Below are 22,507 nucleotides of genomic sequence, written 5' to 3'. Positions count from 1 at the left end.
TCTCTTTCTAATTTGCTTCCAGGCATAGTCTCATCATCTTGTTTTAAATATCACAGCTCAGCTCAAATAGATTATTAAAAAGACATTGCAACCTTCTATAAAGAAGGAATGTCTTCTTGACCGAGAAGGAAGGCGGGCGTTCACACAAATGTGTGAGACAAGCTGCTTGAAGAAGAAACTTGCTTTATACCCATACAGAGAGCTCTGGAAAGCAAAGTTGGTTCAAGACTGAGATCAAATAAGCCGAAGGTGGAGATGAAAATGAATGCAACAGTACCATGTGTACCAGCTTTACGGGCTGATGATTTTTCTGTTCTGTTGATAACTGATCGCCAGTCTGTTTCTCTCACTCATCTTCCTTTCCAAAAAACATTGAGCTCTGCTTCTTTTTAGCCTTCTTTTTTTAAGCAGAAAAAACAGCACCCCAGTGTTAATAACATTTCCCAATAAGGAACTAAGTAACAAGCAAAGCGTAATTAGAAAAGACATGCTATCGGGACATTTCACATTCTTGATAAGGTGACATATAAACTTTGCATAAAGTTCATTTCATCAGTGCCATAACGTGAACCACTGGATCATTCACTTATCTTCAGCTGCTGCAGATCCTCAGAGCCGGAGGACGGAACTAGAAGAGCATTAACTCCAGTGTTTCTGTGTCACGCGTTGCCTTAGGAAGCTGCCTTTCTGTAGTTACTCTTTCCAAGATGTGTCTTTATTTGAAGGTAAACAATTACGAACAGAAAGCAAGGGAGTCGTGCAAACCAACTGCAGAAATTCAGTGGCAGCACGTGGGTATCTTTCTTCAATTACTGGACACGTACATAGCAAGAAAGACCATTCAGAATCACAGCTATGCCTTCTGCATAGCTTTAGAAACCTTCAGCTTTCCTGTTTTCGTATTTCCTGGGCTTTGATAGTTAACAACAATTTCTCTTCCTCCAAGAAAAAAATATCTGATGATTCAAAGATGCACAATCAGACTGAAATTCCCAGGTTAGGGAATTACAATAAAATAGCATATGTATCAAACGCGACGAGGTTGCCAGGATTTTCCTCCCAGATTTATGGAAACAGATGAAACGTTACATAAATTCCTCACTGATAATTGAGGTTAAACTCTACTGCAGGTCACCAATTTAGAACATTTTACTATTCCAACCTAAAAGATTTACTTATAACTACAAGTACTCCCTTCCATAATTTACGGTTGTTGGAGAAAAGAATAAATTAGAGCTTATTTTTTAAAAATAAGATTCTTAAAATTGAAGAAATGTAAACTTGGAAAGAGCTTGAAACGTCAGCAGTGAAGTGCAATGGAGAAGAAGTATTTCAGTAAAACAAATACGTATGCTGTTGGAAATACTGTTTCTACTTCTCGATGCTTCACTCCAATTGGACAATACCCACGCTATCCCTACTTCACTGTAAAAAAGCAAACAAATATTGAGGGCACAGTCTGATTTAGTTACTACTGGAAAATTGCATTAGGCACAGATCCCACAATAATAACTGTTCTGCTCCTTGGCTTTTAAACAAAACATACACGTGTGCAAACACTCTCTACGCCGTGCCCACTAGCCTGTAGTTTATTATAAACCCAGCAAAAAGACTACATTGATAGTCCTGCAGATTGACGTATCTTGATCTTCCATTTCGTTTAAGTCATCTCTTTCATCACTGAAATAATGTCAATAAATAGCCATACAGCCACAGAAGTAAAAATGCTTCAGCCTTTACATATACCAAGAAAAAACATGGAAATATTTGGAATTAGATTGTAGGGAAAGATCAGACTAGCAGGAGGCTGCATGATTTGTTTATATCCATCTTCCTACCTAGCTGGTCTTCTAACTGCGTAAGGTGTGCTGGAAGAGGTTAATGGATGGTTAGTGGTCACTCCTCTGCATAATTTGGACAACAGGATGACATGAGGCTTTTCGCTAATAGAAACATGGGGACCAGCTTTCTAGGATTAGACAAATTGGATTTTAGCTCTCAAACATGAAGTGCACTGTCAAACATAATTTCTTCTTCCAAGAAACAAGTCATAGATAAAGGAATGCAATTGTAAATAGATTACAAACCATACTTAAACTGATTATTGGTTAATGCATGATCCTAACCAACGACACGTGGTGGTGCGGGCTGCATATCATTGAACTGTGCTCCTGTTTTACAGTGATTTCACACGTGATTTTCAAGAAGCAAGACTAACTACGAAGAAACTTTCTAAAAGAAATCAAGAAATGCACTAAAAATGCAACCACACTAGGTATAACTAGTTTGGCGGGTTGGGTGTAGGTAAACAGACTGATACAGACAGAAATCCATAAATGAAGGTGGTTCATGTGGCACTTCCAACTAGAAACTATTTTGATTCTAGCTAGGATTAAGGAAATATAGTTGTAGAAAGAGTAGAGAAACAAATATATCAACACAATAAAACTGTACCAGAGTTATTAATTGCTGCTTAGTGGACTTTTTCCTGGCTTAGCTCTTTTCCAATAAAAACTAAGTAACTGCTAAGACTGCCCAAGGTGTGCTTTGCCTCCACACCTTCATCAGGCTTTGCCAGACTATTGGGAGAAGCCGTTTCTCCCACTTCCCATCCCCGCGGGCTCCCCAGTGCTCCGTGCCAAGGCCCACGCTCGCCTGGCTGGGCAGCAAAAGGAGCCGGGGAACGATCCAACAGCAATGACCCTGAGGGGGAAAAGCACAGCTGGGTTTCCAGCTCTGCGAGTTCCCTGGTGCAGCGCATCCCTTGGTGCACAAACGCTTCTGATGCTACAAAAGTTAAGTCCTGGCACAAGGCTGAGAATATGTGGCCAAAGTGCCAACTTACATCTTGAATGTGAATTTAAACCCCTCTTCCTGGGTCTCCGTGGCTGGCTGGTGCTTGCAGGGATTGTACAGCATTTCAAGAGAGGAAGAGTCATGTTTACATAAAAATTCATCCCAACAGTACAACCTGACTTTTTGTTTTAAAGGAAAAGTGGGCTCCACCTCCCCCGGTAGAGCACGTGGAGCTCGCCCTTGGGGCTCCTTGACATGCAGTGCTTTGCTTCGGGCCCTGCTACTGCTGCTTTCACGTGCTTCACCTCCCCAGGCTGATGACAGTCATTAAAATTAAATGTCCTCTTGTTGGTCTTTGGTCGCCTCTCCAAGATAATCGCAGTCAGATGCTGAGGCTTCATTCCTACAGCGCAAGGCATGTGATCACCACCCATCTCTTCTCCCCTTCGGGAGAAAAAGTCACTCATATCAGAAGACAGGCACATTAAAAAAAAAAACAAACAAAAAGTTTTCCCACATTTCTAAAGGAGTGCATGTTAGGCAGTACAGGTCACGCTTTGCAGCAGGACTCCTATCTATAATATATGTAAAAACAAATAATAGAAAGAGATATCTTTAAGATTTGAAAAAAAAAAAAAATCTATTTGTTTTAATATAAAACTATCTCTAGTCCAGCAAAATTGAGATGATTTCCACTGGCATCAATGATTTCAAAGCAGCAAATAAACAGAAATATTTGCAACAGATTTAAATTAATGAGTTTAAATAGCTATCGCTTCTAAAACAGAATTTTTCCTCCAAGCCTCCGTTGTGATGTTGTTTGCTAAAAACCACTCATCAGAATTCTTTTGTTCACTTCATTCACTCCAGTCTCATGCTTAAGACATAAAATTTATTCTACGTTTGTTAAAATGTAAACAGTCTCCGGAGCTTTTAATTAAGCTCCTAATGTATATATACAAAGAAATCAGAACAGAGGCATCAAATTACACTGAAAAGCAAACAAAACCAGTTGAAGTAGTAACCAGAGTGGCTGGGCTGTATGCACCCAGCCGGCGTGCTGCCCTCCCCTCCCAGGATTTCCAAAACCCAGTGTCAGCCGCTGCCCACACCCCTCAGCTCTGCATTTCAAGAAAGCTTTTCAACCACAATAAGCCATAGTATTTCTTTCCCAGCCATAGTTTCAAATATTAGCGCTTTTGCTCTTAATTTGTACATTATTTTCTCTTAGACACATACGACATGATGAGTCAGCCCATTTTTTTTGCAATGTGATGATGTTTCTTTTCTTTTTGCTATACCTGCTCTTCAGTGGCAAGAGCAACTTGGGAAAGAGCGATTCGGGAAGCACAGAGCCCACTCAAGTTGGCTTTTCAAGCTAAGAACTTAATATTTGAAGTAAAATTAAAAGCAAGCCTATCAACTCACTCTGGGTGATGGGAATTTTGAAGAACGCTGACACATAGCTCAAGAATAAATAACACTGAAATACGGCTTTTTTCATTCTTTTCTTCGGTGATTTGCCTGTTGATTGCTCGTTTGTTTCCTGGAGACATTTCTAAGTCCTCTAGTTCCCAAAACCAAACAAAATCAATCCCCTCACCAAACTGCAATCATAGACTGATGTCGGAGGAAGGAACTGAAGGCAGGAAAGGAAGCCATACGCCTGTTGCCTAAACTCACAGTCCCACCGAGAAAAGCATTTCTTTCCTTATTTCATTTTGGGGATGGGCTTACTCTGCCATCAAGGAAACTGGAAAACACGTGACATACTGATAAGCATCCTATAAATCGACTTTGGCTTTACCCAAGAACTCTGATTTGCGGCAATTGATATAAATAAGCTCTAGCTTTAAAGCCTGTGACAAACGATACTCTAGACCTACTTAATTGTATAAACAATTGTCTCTGTGGCGCAAGTGAGCATGGAATCCACTCCGCTGCTCCCTCTGTCCAAAACCGGGCACATGGATTTCAGTGGGAGCTTTGGCCATGTGTCCTTTGCTTTTTTTGTGCCTGCTGCTGAAACCACAGAACCTCTAGTAACACATATACGGTGGTCCTTGACCTGTGGTGTTGGCAGTTCTCAAACAAAATCCCATATAGAAAGGCACAGAAAAACATGCATTCCTTAGATTTCCTATTTCCAGCCCCCTCGTTTTCAGCAGGTAGAACAACCGTACAACATTCATCTGGCCAGATTGGACCATGTATTCATGCAATTCAATTCTGTAGTCCCAGGAACAATCAACAATTCTTTCTCCCTTTGGGTGAGATATCCATCTGCATTTACAGCAGGGTCCACTATGTTCACACAAATGAAAGCATTCTCTCCTAATCTTTCTCCTTGCTATATAAGCAGGTTAGAATTATAAGTCTCTCTCTCTCATATTTAACTGTAATTGAAATAACTTTATATCAAACAGTTTTATATCACTTTTGACATCTGCTCCAAGAGCGGAAGAAAATGCAATTTTTTCTTATACTCTAAATAATCCTGCAAATAGTTTTGAATTTATCATCAGGATAAACTGCATGACTAACAGGCGCAGTTAGTATTCAGGGGAAAGCTTCTGACAACACTTTTACATTCTCATCACTCATCTTAATTCTGGGCTACTTAATATAGAAATCTCTTCCAAAGATGCTTTGTCTCCCAGTTCTCCGGTTCTGGGATCACACCTTTCCTGGATGTGCGAAACAAATACTTGGTCATTACAGGTTTTCTTCCAACAGGGCTTCTTAAGCATATGTTAAGTGCTTTGATGAATCAGGCTCTGTAAGCAGACAGGGCAGCAATACATTTCCTTTAAAAGGGATGCGTGTGGTTCAGCCACCTAAACCCAGCTCAGACAATTCTGTACCTATGCTTGTCGGCTCCCATCACGAAGCGCATGCTATATGTAAGAAGAATCTTAAATAAGGGTGAGCAAACTGGTATAGTAGTGCTAGAGAGGTGCTCGTGTTAGCGCGCTCTGACTCTGTGGAGCTGCACAACCTCTTCCGTTTGCTTTCCGAGTGCTGGAACAAAGGCAACTGAACAGATAATCTGAATGATTACTCCAAATATTCAAACAGTTTACAAATATGAAACTTCCTAAAGCCAGTGTGGAGGCATCCACAGTGCCAGCAGCGGGCACCTGGTCTGGGGGCAGGGGAGAGGGAAGTTCCCAACCCCATCACTTACAAGCATGAAGTCTCTCATTTGGTCCACACAGAGAGACAGAAGCCTCTGGAAAACAACCGGTGTCTCCTCCATCAGGGTGGCAGAGCCCACGACATGAGCAGCACCACCTCCACAGCCACCCTCTCTTCCCCTGGCAGAGTTACCAGCTGTGGCAGTCTTTTTTATAAACGCCCATTTTCCACATTGTCAAGAACGGCAGCGTTGTAAAGAGCAAAAAACTGTCTGAGGGTAATTGGGTTTTGCCAGATGGCAGAAAGCTAACAGAGATTGTATAACATTTGTTTAAAGTCTGATAAGTTTTACCTTGGCATTTGTAATTTGCCCGAAGAAGTTTCCAATTAAAGTAGAAAATATGGTATCCCCCCCTTTCAAATACACGGGCATTTAAATGCTCTTAAGCAAGCTAGTATCTGAACCTAAAAAAACAGTAAAGGGTTTCTCTTAATTACATAATTTGCAAGTGTCATATGCAAAAAATTAAATTAGCAATATCAAGTGATTGTGCTTTCAGAGAACAAATCACTTAAAATAGAAGCCAAAGGGAAAAGCCAAGCATCATCAAAATATGAGCAGACCTGAACACAGCTTTCAAATTCTGCTTTTTTATTATGTAAGTAAAAGTTAAATAATGCCGCTGCTCCTTCCACCATTTGCAACTCTCCTGACTCCAGCAGGATGTAAAAAAATACAGTGTAAAAAAAATCAGTTCCCCCAGTTGAAATACTGCCACAAACGTATCAGTGTCTTAAAAATGAGCTAGATCATATTCAGTGTTGCCTCCAACAATTTACAGCAGCAATAGTTCCTTCGAAACACGCAGAAGTGTCACCACTTTGACTACAGTGGGAAACACGCTGCAACGATGAACGTGTCAATTATGGTGACTCGCAACCAAGGACAAATCTCACCCCTTTAACAAAATGAATGATGACCATCTGCAAGGGCTTGATGTTCTCATAGGACCCAGGAGGAGTGAAAAAACTTATTTTAACTTAAACTACTCTAGTGCATGCTAGCTTAAGTCTAACACTGCCACCTCCACAGCGAAGATGTTTGGTTCTTCCAGCTGAAAAGCAAAATCAGTGCATAGATCATGAGAGCAAAAGCTGACCTGCAGGCACTGACCAAAGCAGGAGTGAATTTCTACACCAGCAGCAGCCTGAGCTCCCAAAGCACCCCAGTGCCAAGGGTCACCGCAGCAGACCACTCCGAATATATATCAAAGCAACTCCAAAATAAATTCTCCTCTTTCAGCTAAAACCAAGGAAAACCAAACCTCTGCAGCAGTTCTGAAAATGCTCCTGCACCGACTTGTAAAACACACACCCTGAGACATAACCAGCCTCCTCTCCTCCTCTTCCTCCTGCCACTCACCCACCGACAGCTTGCATGTTTACCCTGGTAGCAACAGTCCATGGCCGTGAAGAAAGGCTTAACCACTGATAAAAACAAATAGATATCAAGATTTCTGGAGAAAAAGGTGACATTCTCTCCCACAAAAACCACAGTGCTGTCTGAGGTGCAGGTACTCACAAAGAAAGGGGGAAAGATTGCCAGGCTGCAGCTCGGTCCTTGCTTCTGGCCATGGAAGCAGCAGCCTGGGCAGGTCCCCGGAACCGGCTCTGGGAAGAAGGGCTGAAAGGTATCTTTGTCCTTATCAAGGCAAAACACCGCAAAACTGGACTAACAAGGTTACCTGAAATCAGCTTTCCTTCTCAAAATGCCAAATATGGGTTAGAAGTTTTTACCGAAAATATACTGCAGAAGACAAGTCTGCAGTGGCTTTGCTCTTCAACGTGACGAAGGAACCTGCCTCTTGGCAAAAGCCAAAGCACAACCCCCGCCGCCCTCGGAGGGCTGGGATCTGCTGCACGGCTCTGTCGCCCATCCCGACACACACCAGTTTCTTCTATTTGTCTCAACACGCAGGTAACCACTCAAGGAGTGTGCTTTAGTTTACCTGAATTCAGTTTTGTTGTTTTCTTTAAGCATTTTAACAACATGCAAACTGCTCCCGTTATTTCTGTGACCACCTTTTTCCCTTTATATTGTCACCCCACCAAGCACGACTGTTCTGCTCCTGCCACTTCATTAGCAACCGGCATTTTGAAGCCATTTATACTAAACACTCACAGCTGCAGAATGCAGCTTCTCATATAGATTTTTTTTAAACATATTTCATTAATCTTGGAGGGAGGAGGGTAACTCAGAGTGGGAACAACAACAACAAAAAATCTTTGTGTAATTTCAATTATGGCATTATCAATATTGGATGTGATTCAGAACAGGAAAAACGCGCACAGGATGCATTGCAAGTCAGACCCACAGTCAGTGCAGCTCCCGTGAACCACCAGAACCTTCCATCGCAGAATTTCTTATAAAAATCACTGATGCTTTTTTCTTTATTTGGACACAGCGGAAAGGTCTCATTTCCTCTGACCTTTTTTTAAAAAAAAATCCCATTATTTTCTTATTAGTTGTGATAAACATTAAATGCTGTCCTAGGACCAGGACTGGATATAACTTTCTTGCAAGAAAAGAAAAAAAATTCAGGCCCGAAGACCCTACATACGGCCAAACCTTGCCAGATTCAGGGCTTGCTGGAGAGGACCTGGCCCCAGCAGCTCACCTCTCTGTCTGCACATCATATCTGCTCTTCAGCGAAGGTACCAACTACTGCTGATACGGCAGAATTCAAACAACTCAGATTATAATGTTAGTATTTGGAAGTGATACTGATACTTTCAGATTCCTCCTGGAAATAATAAGGAAAAGACACGTTCTTTTAACGGCTGTCTAGTGTCTGGAAACCAGTCTCCTTTGATGGGAATGAACCCAGACACAAAGGCAGCACACAACAGGGTGGAAAAATATCGGCTACCAACTAGGCATGTTCCTAAATTGCGCGTTTGCAACTTCATTCTAATTCCAAAAAACAACAGAGAAACTGGATACGGCAAAATACCACAGCCAAAAACTCCCAGCCAAGGGTATTTCTTCTCAGAAGGTAATGAGGATTTTATCCAAATTCCCCAAGTTAAACAACATAACTCAGAAACTCACAAACCTAAACCACATGGAATCCGCCTTTAAAAGAGCAAACCTGCACTTTAATAGATGGCTGTAATTTACAATTACACACTCGGGTTTTTTCTGCTTTGTTTGGCAGTTCCATCAACATCATTCTACTAAATAAAAATAGAGCTAAGCTGAACCTTAGTGTTAGATCAGTACCGAATCTGCCCTTTCTGCACATTCTCTTTCCAGGACACGCCACAATCCCAGAGCACTGGTACATTGTCAGTATTTCAGTAAGATCCTTGAAATTTTAGGCTGGTTAACAATTCAATCTACACTTCAGGGGTATGAACTCAAGTTGATACTCAACAGCAGATAAATTCTGAAGTCTGTAATTCACCTACTTTCTTATGCATCCCGTACGAGGATTTCCGCTCAAAAAGGAATGACGCATAGATCCATGCACAGAATTTCTCAGCAGATCAAAATGAAGACCTGATTTTTGTCATCTAAAGACCAACTATGAAGGATATTGGATACCTACAGTGCTAATACCCATGCAAAAAAAGAGCCATGTGCAGAAAACAGACCCTAATTCTGTCTATATGCACTGCTAGTGCAGGTCAGCCATATCAAGGATGGGCTATAGCAATTTTACCCATTCCACTTCTTCGTGGTAGAAATGCTTCTCCTTGGGAAGAATGTACCCAAAACGCACCTGAGAGCCAGAAAAACCTTGCTAAATCATGTATAGCTGTGTATCAGTCGTAACACACAGCAGTTTTTTACCAGGAATACGCTACACTTTATTCCAGAGAAGCACCAAGGGTTGCAAAACGCATTAAGCCCTTGGGCCCTCAGAAAATGTTCTTTTAGCACTGACATACAGATAACCATTTTGTTCCCACATGCACATGCTTGTATATCAGTGAGTGTCGCCCGTGCCATCCATTTTGCAGGAACATCCCCGCGGACGGCTCATTAACACCCCAGGAGTGGAACAGAGTGTCTGAACTCCCTAGCGGCAACAGCTGATCATTTTGTTTATTTAACTAGGATTAGGCTGGGAGGCGATGGAGCTGAGAAAGCCAGAGACGGGCAACTCGCGCTCAATACAGCTACAAGGCTTTTTGTTACCACCACACAAATACTACCCAGGATTTATTTATCGGATGCGCTCGCCTCTACCTTCTTGTATATACCAGAGCAAAAGAAAACAGTCTAATTTCTACCTGATGCTTTGGAAAAATGGAAACAGGGATTTAACATGAATACACTGATGTTACTACATTGGAAACAGCCGTAGTTTCCTGCTGCTTTATAGTTCGCGTGGACCCTTGGCTATTCCCATTTGTTCCCAGTAGCTGCCTTATCTACCTTATCTGTAGCTGACTCTTAAGTCCAACTTTCACATTCCTAATAAAATGTTTCCCTGCAATACTGGTAGAGGTCTCTTCGCAGGACACCTGCACAAGGCACAGCACTACATCTGCCACGGACATCACGTCACTGGTGTGGCTGGGGTGTCCGACCAGCACCGACATACCTTGGGACACAACCAACCAGACTGAAAAGCCACAGTGATGAAACCAGGATTATTTATAGCCGGGGCTGTAATTATTTTCCAATCAAAGTTTTAGCTCGGAGAGCCAAGTTTCTTCCCATCACTTTTTCTTAGACATCTGTACTGGACAGCATACGAGTAGGGATTAGCAAACGTTAGGCAAATGTGCAGTTCTACAGCCAAATTTGTTTAGCTGTGAGATGGGGGAAGTGCTAATGTAATATGGAAGATAACGAACTTTGAAGCTGGAAGCTGTTCTAATGGATCTTAAGCAATTATTAAATATGGATCTTAAGCAAGTATTAAAGAAAACTTTTTTTTTACAACTCCTCTAAATCTCAAAAACACATCTCTTGAGTTACAAGCTCTGACCAAAGACAGTTTATAGTTATTTAAACTCAATCACAAATTGCTCAGTTCCTGCCATTTGCCTGAGGGTTTCCAGGCAGGGTTTGACATCCCCTGCAGCACACAGGCGGCCCCATCCAACATGGATAATGACTTACCATCGCCGATCACCCTCTGCTCCTCCTCAGCTCTTCAGCACCCTGCCATCCTGGCACCAGTGAAACACTTTTCTCCGCGGCGCTGAGTAGGGGGGCACGAAGAAACTGGCATCTCTGTCAGCCATCGTTACCTGGGAACTACACCTAATCCTTTTGGTTCACAGTGGTCTCTTTTCTAAGCCAAAATAAATGGGTTTGCTCAGCTCAGCGAGGAGATACTGAAGGAGCCATTTATATGCAGATGATAATAAAGATACCAAATCTTTGCAACTAATTAAAAACTACCTTTCTCCAACCAGTTATACACAAGATAAGGGACGCCATGGAAAAATCACCAAACTGGATTCCAATAAAACGGGTAAATCTAAATCATTTGTTCTAAACAATTGCAGAAAAATGTTTCAGCTTTGGCATTTTCACTTGAGCCTCTTTATTCCACATTTGAAGCCTGAGGGTATTGCACTGCCATCAGATCTCTATTGGCACCACACAGAGCTCCGCACTACCGCTAAGATATATACTTTAATATTTATGAAATATTTCTACATGGAGATTACTGCTCAGAAGTAAAACCTAGTATGACTCAGTTATTTAGTACCTTTACATTTTCCAATGACAAATTTTGAAATTCTTTCCAAACTGAGTGTTCATAACAGAGGCTGAATACAGCATTTCTTATCTTTATGGAAAGCAACACTTTATTTATTAGGTTTTGCATTAGTATTGCACTTAGGAGCCCCATACATGAAACAGGACTTTGCTCTTTTAGATACTGTACCAACACTGGAAAAAAGAGGACCGTACTTTCCCAAATCTTCATGACCTTAGTGCAAGCCAAAATGGAACATGTGGATACGAACACACAGGGCATGCAAGATAACAATCAGATAATATAGAACAATATTAACATCTTAGCATCACAAAAAGCACCTCCAGAATAACTTTATACTGTCTCAACAATTTTTGAATTTTGTGCCAGCCACTGCAAAAATGCCATTTATCAGATTCAAGTGAGCTTTATCATGATTGACAGTGGGTGTGGGTTTGTGATAGCTGCGGCTGGACACGCTGTGCCAGCTGTATTCTCAGCTCATTAGTGTTATTAGTTGTGAAGGCAGGAATGAGACATCCATGTCCCATATTACTAATCGGCAACACTAATGTTATCAAACATAGGACACTGGATACGGCCTTGTCACCGAGGGGAGCTGGCGACAGCGCACCACCATCTCATCCGAGCACACAGGCGACGGACGCTGACGGCAGCAACCACGAGGCACAGCAGAAGTGGTACCCACCAGCCAAGAGATGCCACCTTGCAACCCACCTCCCCTCCTGGGAGCCCTGTGCCAGGGCAGGGAAAGGCAAGAAGAGGAATTGAAACCTCTGAGCTGAAACAGCGCGGAGGTGATGACAATCAGCTACGCTATGACAGGAAACATTCCTGTGGCGCTGAACTCCGCATCGGCATGAAGCACATGCTCAGGTAAGCGATGAGTCCGTGCCCTCCAGTCTGCAACTTTAATCCCCCACCGCAGCCTGAAAGCTCACGGGAATGGCTTATGGATGGATTTTAAAAAGTTTTGGAGTATTATGTGTGCCTGAGCGCAAAGCCGTCTCTGTCAATCTCTCTTCTAAATCACACAGAAAGTCATACTAAAGGAGAAAAAGGTAAAAAAAGAGGCACTCAGCAGGCAGGTTTATTTAAAAGCATCTACAGCAGTAGCATTTAAAACGCAGCTTTACTGACGCTCTCTGGTGTTCTCAGCAACTCAAATATCACGTATTTAATTGAGCGGTGTCCTATTCTACCTTTTCAAATTTAAATGTCAAGTTTTAAAACCACATTTATAAAATGCCTTTGTGCTTCTTAAAATACAGAATTTCTTGCTACATACTTTGTACTGCATACTTTGGCATGAAAGTACACAAAGAAAAAGAAGATGTATGTTTTATAAATATAACAAAGAAAAATATAAAACCAAGCAGCACAGAAAGCTAACTGAAGCCACCAGTGAGTAGAAAAAAAATTAAATCTTTTTGGGAATGATTCATAGGGAAAGCCCTGGGGAAAAATCTGTGCTTTCTACTACGTCATGAATGTTAGTAAATAGTTAATCCGATGAACTACCAGACAGAGCTAAGTTATACAGTGTATGACAAGCTTCTGAAAAGGTCCCTGTCCCCTAAAGATTAGAGGGTTGTAAATAAAATCACCTTCTGCAATTTGGGCTGTTCTAGTGGTGCACCGGGATGCTGATGGTCTCAGAGGCGGCCTCAGCCTCGGGCACGAGCAGTCAAGTGAAGGGCAGTCCGAGGCCGGGAGGAATCTCTGCAGGCTCCAGAGTGCAGGGGCAAAGCGCTCCTGCTCATCCACTCCACTAAGCGATGCACCGGGTGCGAGAGACATGACTCGGAAGCCGATGAAGCAGAAGGAAAATGGCTACTGTGCTGCCACTGGACGCCCCAGGCTTCCTTTGCGCCTTCAGGAAGCTTTGCTTTCCTTCCAGAATAGCACAAATAATGGTTCTGCTGGTAACATTTTTCCAGATGCTGGAGAAGTGACGACCTGCTCTCCATGCTCCCTGGATAGCAGCACCCACAGCTTTATCTTTGGAGATGAGACTCTTCCCCAAATTAGTTAACTTCCAGCAGATTTAAAAAAAAAAAAACAAACAACCTCAACAGCATCCTCGCTCCATACCAGAACTTGCCTTCAGTCCCGAATAAGCAGCAGGGCAGCGGGAAGACCTTTTCTGAAACAAACTCTGCATTGGTAGGGAAAATTTGGAATAGTGAAAGATGCTCGGTGCATTTAGGAGCCTGTGGAGCGCGGTGAAGAGGCGACGCCGAGCTGCGGGGAAGCGGGTGGAGGAGCGCAGAGAAGAGCTGAGCAAGGCTCGTTCCCCCAAGGGGGGGGTCCAAGGTAAACTCCCTGGGGCTCTCGCAGCGACCGCAGCTCCTGCGCTCTTCACAGCATTCCAGCTCCTCGCATTTCCCCATCTAATAACCGCAATCACATGAACACTGGTCAAATATCATCCAAAGAAATTAATCTTAACCTTCCTTAATAAAATAAAACTCAACCTAGAGAAAATGTTTATGTAATTTAATCATTATTATGAAAAAAAGCAGTGATGTAGAAGAACAAACAAACTGGGGGGGTGATGTTTGAGGATGTCACGGTTATCCCTAAGGTGAGTGGGAAGAAGGTGATCTGCGTGCCTATTCCATTTTTATTTCTTTTTGGCAGAAATAGAACATTGCTTAGGCATAATTTACATGACAGCGTCTAATTTAGCAGCAAGGTTGTTGAAGGGAAAGCAACGTGCACTTATCAGCAGATAAAAATAACAGCAATAGCGGCATTTGAGACAGGCAGAGCCACAGAAGTCGGTGCCGCAAAGGGCAGGTCTGTTGCTCTCCTGTGTGATCCACGTAGGCAGCTGACTTTTTCAGGGAATTTATCGAGTAGACAAAAAAAAAAAGAACAACCAACAAAACAAAAAAAACTGAAAAAAATAATCTATCTGCCATTTCCCACATGCAGTCTAATCAGGGTGGTTATTAAACACAGCATAATTGTCCCAGCGCAGACTTTATCATAAAGAAATGAATAACTGCTGGGCTTTCAAATATTTCAGAATTGACAGAGGCCTCTCTTGTTCTCCTGATAAAAGGAAAACAAACAATCTGACCATAAAAATCACAGGCTGCCAGCAAAAATGTAAGTTCAGATACCATAAGGAAATCAAGTGATTGAATTAGGTTTATGTTGATAGGCTCTCGCCACTGGACTTGTAAATTAGAAATTAGAGCCTTATTCCGAGGCAAATCAATTAAGTGTTATCTGCGATTTATTTATTTGTGTATGTGTACTCTGAGTGGGTTCACTAAAAGTTCTTCACCTGCATTTGGAAATTCAGGCAGTAAGTTAAAAAGAACAAAGAAAGAAAGGAGATTATTAACAACGTACAGACAGCAGTCTCACTTTCAGCTTTTCCGCACAAATTTTACCCAAACATCAGTAAAATCCTACTGATTCTATGTCAGTGCAATGGAGTACAGAAGAGGACACGGAAGACAGCAGTCTTGATAGCTCTGACAATTCAAATAGACTTGCACGTCTTCATTTCCCTGAAAATCACCAGATTTTCAGTTAAATAATTATTTAGAGTTTCCTTGTTAGTTTTCCTTTTAGTTTTTGAGCCCATCTAGTTCATGAAACGTTGATTTTTCTCTACAGATGTGTCAGAAACCAGCAAACCCTCTGCGGTGAGGAAGAAACGTACAGTTTTTAAATGACAGCTGAGATACTCCTGAAATCATCTCTCTCTACTTGAGCATTTCAAGGAAACCCACTAAATACAGAGAGGCTGGTGATGATATTAATAGTAGTTGAGGTCTTGGCAAATTTCTGACATGAAAAAAACTTAATTATTTTTCTCTGTAGAGCTTAAAGTGAGAAAATTTGGGGCAGAGGAGCCTCAAGTGTTTTTAAAATTGGGGGCTGCGCTCTGTAAACATTTTGGCATTAGAGTGATCCCGTCATTCATAATTTCATATCCTACAGGTTCCATGGCATATGTCATTTAAAGAAATTCATTTCCCGCTGAACGATTTATGGTTTCTTTGAGGGAAAACAGACTGATCAAACGCATCAGAAGTTTTCCCTGTGAACGTTTGCCATGGGGTTATTCCTTGTTCCTGCCAACTCATCCTGATATTTCTTCTTGCTACTAAAAACACTTCTACGCTTGCGTTAAGATTTTAGTTTCCATAGAAACTGTTATTGGCTAAAGTAAATACAAGATGGTAAAAAGTGTGGATTCCCTCGTCCTGCAAGCATGCTTGCAGCTGCCAAATTTTCACCCCCAAACCCTTTCACCAGCATTTACTGCTGTGTGACACTTTTATTGCGTCTCCCTTTTAAGAGCACGGACACTCTTTTGAGTGGCGCTTCCATGCTTGACAGAAGGGATGTGAATATTCAGGGATATTTCTGCGCTTTATTGTACAAAAATGTATGTTTCTCTTCACTGCTCATTATGTTATTTTATTTTGCAGACCTCTTTGCTAAACTTTACAAGGGAAAAGATGTCTCTTCGTCAGCCTGCACATCACAACAAAGCTCGAGAGTGTGCTATCAGGTAATGTGCCAATAAGAGGAAATAAGTAATTGTTTCATCACAACTAATGATTTTCACATTCCTTTAGCATTTCAAAATACAAACAACGGGAGCCCTGAGCATCCTGACGCTGCACCCTCGCTGACACCGGCAGCAGCTCGGAGCCCCTGGAAGCTGTGAGAAAAGGCACGCCACACTTCAAAAGGGCTGTGCTGAATTTATGGGTAGTCACGTCTTCCGAAGGCAAAAAATGAACTGCATATTAATCTCCTGTTCTCAAAATTCCTCTTGCTCCCTTTCTAAATGAGTCTAATGCCTACTAAAAAGGCAAAGTCCTGATAATCATCTTATAATTCCCTCACTTCTGTATAAATTTCAATGTATCTTGAATTCAGGCACTTTTTCCTAACATACACAATTAATAAGTCTTTTCTTGTTCTCTTCAGAACATTACTTTCATTTTTCTTCTCATTTAGAGACCTGCTGCAGTGCTCTGTGCTGCCTGAGATTTGCCCTTATTCCAAAGAATAAGCCTTTGCACGTATATTGCATTGAGACAGAAAACTCTGTTATCGTTTCTGAAAATAGCAGCCGAAGACAGAAGGACTCATCCCTGGCAATGTCGAAAAAGAAGGCGATGCTGAAGCTTCTCAGTAACACAGCAGTCGCTTGAGTATAGTACCTACTGATTTTGGGTCAGAGGATGATCTTCTCATCCCCCAAGCATCAAGTGTTTTGGTACCAACTAGAGATCTCCTTTCTGTATCGTTAGAAGCACAAGATCCTATGAAGGACATTTTTCAGATGCCTCAACACTCTGTTGGATCTTTGCACCCACTTTTGCTGTAAAACCATTCTGACTTTCCGCCCAAGACCCACAGGTTCTACCTAACCCCTTAAATCTACAAATTCCCTTTGGGTGCCATCAGGCACCCAAAGTAGGACAGAGACTTGCGCGTGTCTCCTGAATTTGTCTCATCTTCCCAGCCTTGTGCACCATTTGGAAGAATTGGTGGACACTGCTACTTGATGAAGCCACGGATGAAAACAAGTTTTGAGTTTCCTAGAAGGATAAACACAAAGCCACTCTTACACCCAGAGCAGCTGCGGCGAGGCTCTAGGCTTCACACCATCCACACGGTAACAGCACTTCTCGGGGCAGCCACAAATTCGTTACAGTACCCAGAAGTGTGAGAGCACAGATAATAATTACCATCAGCTGGTAAGACTGTGACCTTGGCTCTAGGACTGTGGTCTAGTGCTGGGCTACTCTACATAGTTTCAGCCAAATCTTCTGGGTAACTATTCCTGAGGTCTGCTCAGGAAGGTCTTTCTTTTGCAGATGGCTCTCTGAGCTGCTCCCATACACTGCTGTCACAGCTGGGAATAGTGTTGGGGCTCTGCTCTTCAATCTCCAGGGAAGGGGAAGAACAGGAGAGAGGTTTCAGGAGGCTTGAACAATCATCACAAACCAGAAGCTGGAGAAGGAGAAGCGGTTTCACACTCAAAGAGCTGACCACCTACATAGCTGCAACCTCGTGCTAAGATACTAACTTTCAGGAGATCTCCGCTCATTCCTCCTGCTACCTTAACGTGACGACTGTGGGATGAGAATGGCACTTTTCTGTCTTCAAGGGAACACTTGAGGCTAAACAATAGGGAATGGAGAAAGGAACCAGACCTCCTGCAGGAGAAACCCAGAAAGAAAAAGCTCTGGCCTTATGAAGAGTGTAGGGTAGCATAAGCGTATTTATGTATCCCGTTTCTGGAGTTTACTATTACTCTATTTTACACGTGCTACGGCATAGGGAGAAATGCAAAACATGAGGGTGCCTAATGCTACCTTTCCCAGGAGCCCAGACTATGCCCACTCACCCAAAACATTACAGAAGACAATCCATAGCTTGGACTTCATTACTGGAATAAAATGCTAACACATTTTCAACAAATTGAGGGACACTGTGAAATAAGATAAAACAAAAACAGTACGATGCCTTCGAAATAAAAACAAAGCATCTGGCTGTTTATCCTTCATCAATGAAAACTTCTCCGGAATTAAAGAGATTATTTTTTTTTCTTATGATAATGACTAGAAAATGCAACAACAAACATGCAAGAACAATCACAAAATATATACATCTGGACTTACAGAAAAATATTGTGAAAAGCAAATGTCAACCAACCAGGCTGAAAGAGAAACTAACTGAAACAAACTGTTTCTCTTGCTTTTTCAGAAATTAAGAATGACTGTACAGAAGGTACATTGAATGCAGCGTGAGAACAGACTCTGTTTCTGGCCATCAAAAAGACCAAGAGCATGGCAGATTAATCACCAAAGAAACATCCCCGCTGGTGAATATGGCAGCATATGGGGAAGAAGTAGATATTCCAGATGGCGATGGGGAAGAAAGAGTTTTTCGGTAGCTATGACTGCTGATAGTCCTCTAAAATCATTACTTGCTGTGGTCTTCTGTATCAGCACACCAAACCAGTTTAGGTAGCTCACTGCGGGTGTCATTAATCACACTGAAATTTAGTTTACTATAAAAATAACAATGAATTACAGTTTTTTATATTTAATAGAAAAGTCAAGGCTTATTAAAGATAACACTTGTTTCTATCAAAAGGTAGTACTAGATCAGAAATACAATAAATGAGGTTTAAAGACTCCCATTAACTTTAAGTTTTTAATGACAACCCACAGATGAAATCCACTCTTAGAATTCTGAAAAGAGATTAAAAAATTTGCATAAACTGTCAAAAATACCCTAATGCAGTATAAAAATTGTCCAAGACTACAGGCAGAGGGAGGGATGGCGGGGGAACGGAGAGAAAAAAATTACCTAAATCTCTTGTTTTACAGTGAAAGACGTGTCAATGCACAACAGCAAGTTGTCCTTTCCACCTGGCAAGGCTACTACAGGAAGCAAGTTCCCAAGTCAATTGATGACCCCAGCCAATGATGAGAGATTAACTTCTGGGATAGCTAATAAACCTGTGTTAAGTGGTACCATGGCAGCAAGAAGTATCTGGCTAAACTCCGTTCCATGGCTGCTGCTCTCTTAAGCCAATATACCAGGGTTTTGACTATAAAACCTCCATGCAACCACAAGCTGGTACTGCTTGACTTAGAGCCAAACCTTCCTGCTGCTACACGAGTTTTAGATCTTCTGTGGATGTGACACAAACAGGGCTTCTGGAACGCTCGCTCACCTGCAGTCAACACTCCTTTGCTCAGCCCCGCAATGTGGATCAAAGCAAAACTGACCCAACCGGCCCCAAAATGAGCATTTTGTTTCACACCATTTGCAAGATCCCATCAACAGCCAACCCAGGTGCTGTTTTCATTCTGCCCACACACAAATCAATGACAAAAAGCAAACTCATTCACACAGGTGGTGCATTTCACCATTCTAAAAGTCAGGATTTTCTCATACCCTTCATTTAATGCCACTGCTGTCAAATTTGTAACGTGTTGTAACAAAACCAGCCTTTATGTAACCTAATAAATAAAAGTCACCGAGGCAATAGCTATGCATAAATTTTAGCTAAAAACATTTTGTTAGAAGAACATGAATGTCCTCTGTAAAGCGGGTAGCATTTTAAAATAATGTTCCAGCCATTGTTAATACTTTATTGCTATTCATCATAGAACCATTAATCATGGTGAACTCATTTGGTATTAATGTGGATGTCATAAAGTACTTCTGTTGCATTTCAATTACAACTCAGCCTTTAAAATGCTGCCAGCCATACATGGGAAGCTTTGAAAACCAAATTTGAATAGTCTGTTTGGAGATAACTGCAATTGGATTCTGACATGGAGAAAACAACCTTTTCCATTCCTAATGCTCTCCCGACGAGGGGCTGAGAAGCCCGTGGGGCTGTGCCCTGACCCAGGGCTGGGGACAAGGAAGAGGGAGCCCAGCGGGAGGCTCCGGGGAAGCCATGGCCATCCAGACCCAGATGCTTTTCTTCCCCAACACAAGGGTAGGAGAAGCATTCCTTTGGGCTGCTTCAACCTCACCAGTTCAACCGTGGCTAAGCGGCAGCAAGGCCATACTTTCAAGCCCCTAAAGAGATTTCCTTTTTTCCTGTCACTCCTGTGGTTCCCTGAGGCACTATCTTGCTTCCAGAGCTGAGTGCTTTGGTTTTTTCTCTCTGATGTGTAGTTTCTGCCCAAACAAAAACACCAGAGAGAACATATATCTACAACTTACTGCCTTTAGAGACAGCAAAGGAGTATGCAACATGTGAGAGCGGACCTAAGGGAGCTCATATCCTGACCTCCCTCATGACAGTTTAAAAAAAACCCTCTTTCTGGCCTCAAGAGGCACTGGGAAAGGAAAACAGGCAGCACAAAATGCAAGAGGGACCTAAACTACTACCACCTCCTTGCCATCAGGGAAGCCAGGAACCTGTATAAGTTTACCTTGACAAACCAGGATCAAATGACAACGGTTCAACGATCGCAACGCTACTCATCAGAAACCGTGTTAAACAGAGAAAAGACAAAGTACTTCTTAATATCTAAGGGAACTTTTTTTTTTTTTTTTTTTTTAATTCTTGCATATAATTGCCATTCTATTTTATTTAGGTCATCAACGTAACATGTAAGCACACAGCAAAAATTCCTACCTTGGGAGCTCTGGCATGTTTTCCACATCTGGCATCTTTGACGAGGCTGATATCTAGCAGCTCAGTCTCCTAGAAGGAAAAATTGCAACACAGATAATTATTACATTAATCCAAAAACCTTGTTGTGTTAACAGTGTCCTCCTTCCCACATCTGTCAGGGGTTGGCCTGTTTGCAATGACGCCTGTCCAAACTGAGAACAGTTTCAAGGAGTGCTCTGGTGCACTGAAGTTATTCTAATAGCAATACTAAGACCTTAGACACATAATTTGGTTTCCTTAAAAATGTGCATATGTCCTACGTTATACAGAATATATAGAAGCCACATGAGTCAAGCTTATTTCTTGGATCATTAAATACCAGCTGCTGTGGTGGTGGGCTTTTTTATTATTTTTTAATACAATTTTAGTTTTTGATGCTAGTCACAGTGTGAAAAAGGTGACACTACAGACAGAAAACCCTGCCTCTGCAACAGAAAACCTACTTTATTATTCCCAGAACATTTTGAAAAGTGCACATAAAACCCAAGAAGTGTTATGTCTACAATGACAACAGGTTCCAAAAATTTTACAGTGACTACTGCTCAATAAAAGCCATATATTTTTGATGAGCATTTCATAGTTCATACGTTAACTCTCGAGTTGTGTGTTACAAAACACATGCTGTACTTGGAACAAAACTGGCATGAGATGACAGCTTCTGTTAGCTTCCTGTCCTCCCCTACAGGAGTATAACATGAAGAATCTCCTTTCACTGCTAACCTCTTGGCTCTCCACCTTCCCTGCTGGTGCCCGGGAAGAATGGGGGCTGAGCTGAGCCCACGGTGCCAGGGCCATCCCCACAGGGTGCCCACACCGCTCCAGGATCAGTGCCAGGTATTCACCTCTCTCCAGACATGCAGCAAATTATAACCTCCAGCCAACATCATTTTTCCCTGAGATAGGGCATTTTTGGATGTTGCCATATTGGTTCTTTCTTGAATGCCTTAACATTTACGGGCAGGGAGCGTTTGGAAGGAGGAAGGATGCTGCAGACCGGATTCCCAGCTGCCGGCTGCCTTGCAAGGACACACATCCCTGCAGTATCACGTGTGCTTTCCCAGGAACATCACCAACTGCCTTGCGAGACGTGGAAAGAACATCTGACCCGATTCAGCATTACTCTACAATCTTAAAGCACATCTTAATAACTGCCCGCCTCATTTACATGAGCATTCGGACTAATAGCCCGTGTTAACATGGCTGAATTACATACTAAATACAGTCTACAAGCACTTCAGCAGGAGCGTGACCGCACCACAATTACAGCTACACCAGTTCAACGCATTTCAGCCTTCCAGTAGTAATTGCAGATGCTGTGTGGAGAACTCGAAATCTCTGTGCGAGACAGAGCCACTACACTTTTTTTTTTTTAATTTCAAGGAGAAAAGAGAAATATTTTCTCATGGACATGTTATTTTGACATGGTTACTTTGTATCCTTAATTCTTTTCCATCTTAAGAGATCCACTCCTGCACAGCTCTTGTAGGCCTTTGGTGTCTAAGAAGACATCAGCTTTACCACCAAATTTTCACATGACTGTACATTCATCGCATCCCCCTCCATACCCCATATCAATCCCAATTCTGCTCTGTTATAGTACCAGCTGAACCAGCAAGGGCAGACGTGCCCA

The 22,507-nt window shown here is 42.1% G+C and overlaps 1 protein-coding gene across 2 annotated transcripts in view; it reads right to left on the bottom strand.

Moving 5' to 3' along the window:
• The window catches only part of PLCB1 (phospholipase C beta 1), a 398,333-nt gene that overhangs the window by 269,024 nt on the left and 106,802 nt on the right, over positions 1-22,507 (bottom strand). For both annotated transcript variants that reach the window (XM_063331245.1, XM_063331246.1), the window contains exon 3: positions 20,839-20,907. In XM_063331245.1, coding sequence (XP_063187315.1) covers positions 20,839-20,907 — 69 coding nt within the window. The remainder of the gene's footprint in view (positions 1-20,838; positions 20,908-22,507) is intronic.

The sequence above is a fragment of the Chroicocephalus ridibundus genome, chromosome 3 (genome assembly GCF_963924245.1).
Source record: "Chroicocephalus ridibundus chromosome 3, bChrRid1.1, whole genome shotgun sequence".
In the NCBI taxonomy this organism is placed as follows: Eukaryota; Metazoa; Chordata; class Aves; order Charadriiformes; family Laridae; genus Chroicocephalus; species Chroicocephalus ridibundus.
The sequence above is the reverse complement of the archived record's forward strand: the minus strand, read 5'-3'. Positions and strand labels throughout refer to the sequence as shown.